Source organism: Nematolebias whitei, chromosome 8, assembly GCF_014905685.2.
Source record: "Nematolebias whitei isolate Nwh7 chromosome 8, NemWhi1, whole genome shotgun sequence".
NCBI lineage: Eukaryota > Metazoa > Chordata > Actinopteri > Cyprinodontiformes > Rivulidae > Nematolebias > Nematolebias whitei.
Genome location: NC_056505.1, coordinates 2,296,300 through 2,300,159, shown reverse-complemented (window position 1 = coordinate 2,300,159; position 3,860 = coordinate 2,296,300). Strand labels below are relative to the sequence as shown.

Here is a 3,860-nt window from a genome sequence, read left to right as displayed (position 1 = left end):
GTTGTCTGCGGCTCTGGCACCATGTCTGTTGTTGTTGTTGTCTGCTACTCTGGCACCAGGTCTGTTGTTGTTGTCTGCTACTCTGGCACCAGGTTTGTTGTTGTTGTTGTTGTAGTTGTCTGCTACTCTGGCGCCAGGTCTGTTGTTGTTGTCGTCGTCACAAAACAGTACAATAAACAAGAGCAACTTGTTTGTGTTTCAGGTGTGACCCGGCTGGCAGATGTTTGTCTGAAGGATCCAGTCAGCATCCATGTTTCTGGCTCCGCCTCCATCGCTGCCCCAGCAGTCGTGACCTCTGACCCTCCTCCAGCCGGCCAATCAGAGAGCTTCGTGGTACCGGAGGCTCTGAAGCAGTTTGTTGTGGTGGTTCCCAGTAAACTGCGCCTGGTCTGCCTGGCTGCCTTCATCCTAGACAAATGCAAGGTAAACAACACAAACAAATGTTTACAGCGTTTGCAGTCTGTCATGTGACGTGTTGCCGTGGTGATCGGACGGGCTGCTGCCTCTGTTTCAGTTTTTGGACAACAAAGTCATCGTGTTCATCTCGAGCTGCGAGGCTGTCGAGTTCCTCCATTCGCTCTTCGCTGCCGTCTTGTCCGAGCGCCCGGCCAATCAGGAGCTCCGGTTCCTGCGTCTCCATGGCAACATGAAGCAGGAGGTCACGTCGCCCGCTGCCACCAGCGTTTACCGCCACGGGGCCTTACGGCGTTTTTATTCTGAGTGTTTGTTTCGTCCACCAGGAGCGCTCAGAGGTGTTCGAGGAGTTTTCCGGGTCTCAAACCGGAGTTCTGCTGTGTACGGTCAGTAGTTTGATGTTGGACCACCGGGGGGGCGGCACTGAGCTAACACAGTGGGGTTCTTGGGTTTTGTAGGGTTCAACAAACTTTGATCTCCTGATTTTCTCCTGGTTCTGGTTCTGACCCGTCTGATGTTACAGGATGTAGCAGCCAGAGGGTTGGACCTTCCTCAGGTCTCCTGGATCCTTCAGGTAAAAACTCCCGAGACATTTCCTGTCAGGTCCATACAGAACCTTTTCTGTTCATTCATCCATTCATTAAATCATTTGTTAATTAACTCATTCATTCAATAAATCGTTTATTCATTCATTAAATCATCCTTTCATTAATTCTTCCAACAACTCATTCATTCATGCTGTTATTTAAATGGTCAAGTACAGGTTCAGTTCTCCTCCAATCAGGGCTTCAGACCATAGACATGTGATGGACTGAACCAATCAGAGAGCAGGATTTCACTCCTGACTTCTGTTTTCAGTACACTCCTCCGGCCTCGGCAGCAGAGTACGTTCACCGTGTGGGTCGCACGGCTCGGATGGGAGGAAGAGGAAACGGCCTGCTCTTCCTCACCCCCACTGAGACCGCCTTCGTCACAGAACTGGCCAATCACAACATCAGGTTGGTTGATTGACAGCTGCTGAGGTTTGGACCATCGAACGTGTTAAACCGGGTTCTGTCCTTTCAGCCTGTCGGAGATAAAGCTGCAGGACATTCTGTCCTGTCTCATGAGGGACAACACCTACAAGGGGCGGGGCAAGTACCACAGCCAGGTGAGTCACCTGTGACCTCTGACAGGGACTTCAGAGTCCAGGGTTTAACCAGACCACGGTTCACCTGAAGGTTCTTTTTCCATCAGGAGTATTTGTTTTTTTAAATTTGTGCTAGTTGAACTTTTAACGAGTTTTGAATTTGAATGAAAAGTTTCAAATTAAAACGTGAACCTGCTGGAACAGCTCTGACTTCCTGTCCGCTGTCGGTCCAACCGGCAGTCAGACCGACCGCTGCATCCATTTCGGTAAACAATTGTTTAGATATTTGTTCAAAACAAAACAATAAACATGAGTCTGTTGCTGCTAACAAAATCTATGAAACATAAAACCATTCATTCAACCTTTATTTATACTGGTTAGTTCCCATTGACCCTCGAGGACTCCTTTACAACAGAGACCTGATTCAGACAGAAGTAGATCAGGACAGGAGAAGCACGAGAGGAGGTTAAAATAAATCGTATCTCGCACCATGTCCTGACCGGGGCACCGTGTGGAAGCTGCAAAAAAAGAACTCGCACATAAACAGCAACATGCTGATGACATCATCGTACATTTATGCATGAGGAGACCGACAAAGGCAGTGAGTTGTTCGTGGACGCTGCCAGAAGGTTCCATGGTCCTGAAGAGAGATTGATAATAATGTCCACAGCGTGCGCTCTCAGGACATCATTACCTGCAGTGTTCCCTCAGTGAGGACTGAACTAGACAAAAGGACCTTCTCCTACTTCGCTCCTGTTTCCTGGAACATCTTGTAAAAAGACCTGAAGCTCTCGACCTTTGACCTCTCTAAGTGGCTTCAAACATCTGCTCTTGCCGAGGTTGGACTCTTTTCCTCTCCCTCCCTCTCTGCTTTGCTGCTCTGTCTGTGAAACTGCTTCTGAGCCTCTCTTGCATCTTCTGAACCATAATTATGGACCTGATTTCATCAGTTGGTCCCTCATCTCAATCTACAACATTTCTTCAAGAGAAGACAGACTTTAGGCGAGCTGATTTACCTGTTGGCACGCAGCTGGATATCTCATTGACTGGAAGACTTGATGATGTGTCTATCTCTGCTGCCATCTGTGGATTTTAAGGACGCATATTTAATTGGACTTTCGATAGACTGGTTCTTCCTTTTTGGATTCAGCTGGTGCTGGTTTTATCTACAATCAAGGAAGTCGTCGGCAGCAAATTTGGACCCGACCACGCTGCTTGCCTTTATGATGGCTTGGTTCGTGTCTCGAGTACCCAGACTCAAATGCTTTGGGCTAAATGGATCAGATCTCGGGGATTTTACTCAGTCACATTCCATCAGTGTGGCCACGTAATTTGGACATTTCAGAACCGAGTGGACCAACACAGACTCAAGGTAGATGTCATTACGTTCTGCCTGTCCCCAAAACAACTGTGTGTTTATCTAAAGTTGGCTCCTTGGCTGGTCTTGAAGGTCATCTTATCTGAATTCACCTGGAGAACATGTGATCTGACGCTCACCACCCCCTCCCTGAGGAATTTCCAACTGATAACCAGATGAAACCAGCTGAATAGACTTTGTGTCATCATTTCAGGACTCTGGATTCTCATAGGTGTTGTTCTTGTCCATTCCTCGACATCCCTCAAGAATGTTTATGGATCTCACTGGAGGGAACTGGCTGATTATTCCATCCTTATCAGAACTCTTACAGTGCCCTCGAGAGCGTCCTTGGACATCTCACCGCTTTCCTCGTCTCCCCCTCTGCAGAATGTCTATGTCACCATGTGCTGTTTGTGTGAGGTGTTTTTTAATATTAGAGTTTTTCTTCTCAGCCAAGAAAAGTCTGATAGGAATTTTTTCACCTCCCAATTCCTACATGTGTCCAGTTTCACCACTTTTTGTCTGTCTAAACCGTCTCGCTTGTAAACGAGTCTTTGAGGCTCTATGTGACTTATCTGTCTAAATAAAGGTTGAATGAATGAAAAAAGCGATGGTGCAGTGTCCTTCAGCCGGCTCAGCTCTGATACAGATCTACAGATGTCCTTGGGAAGGGAGTGGGGGCTGGGAGGGAGCAGAGCTTCTTGTTCACATAACCTCCAGGAGACATTTGAGACAGTTGACACACTCGAGGCCAAGCAGGGGAGCTAGATTCAGATAACAAACATTTGTTTTGGGACAGGCCGACTCTGCTTGATTTTCTCTCTGCCTTCATAGTTCTGCTGGTACGTCTCAATGGCGACTCCAAACAGTTGTTCTGTGGAAAGCGTGGTCCTCGTGACAACTGTGTCAACTTTTGAAACTGTGCCTGCAGTCAACCTACTTCACATATGGGGAGCAATA

At 47.5% G+C, this 3,860-nt stretch overlaps 1 protein-coding gene across 1 annotated transcript in view; it reads left to right on the top strand.

Annotated features, from left to right (window-relative positions):
• The window catches only part of ddx31 (DEAD (Asp-Glu-Ala-Asp) box polypeptide 31), an 18,964-nt gene that overhangs the window by 10,857 nt on the left and 4,247 nt on the right, over positions 1–3,860 (top strand). Inside the window, exons 13-18 of the mRNA XM_037680819.1 lie at positions 203–423; positions 515–658; positions 741–800; positions 938–988; positions 1,273–1,412; positions 1,480–1,564. Coding sequence (XP_037536747.1) covers positions 203–423; positions 515–658; positions 741–800; positions 938–988; positions 1,273–1,412; positions 1,480–1,564 — 701 coding nt within the window. The remainder of the gene's footprint in view (positions 1–202; positions 424–514; positions 659–740; positions 801–937; positions 989–1,272; positions 1,413–1,479; positions 1,565–3,860) is intronic.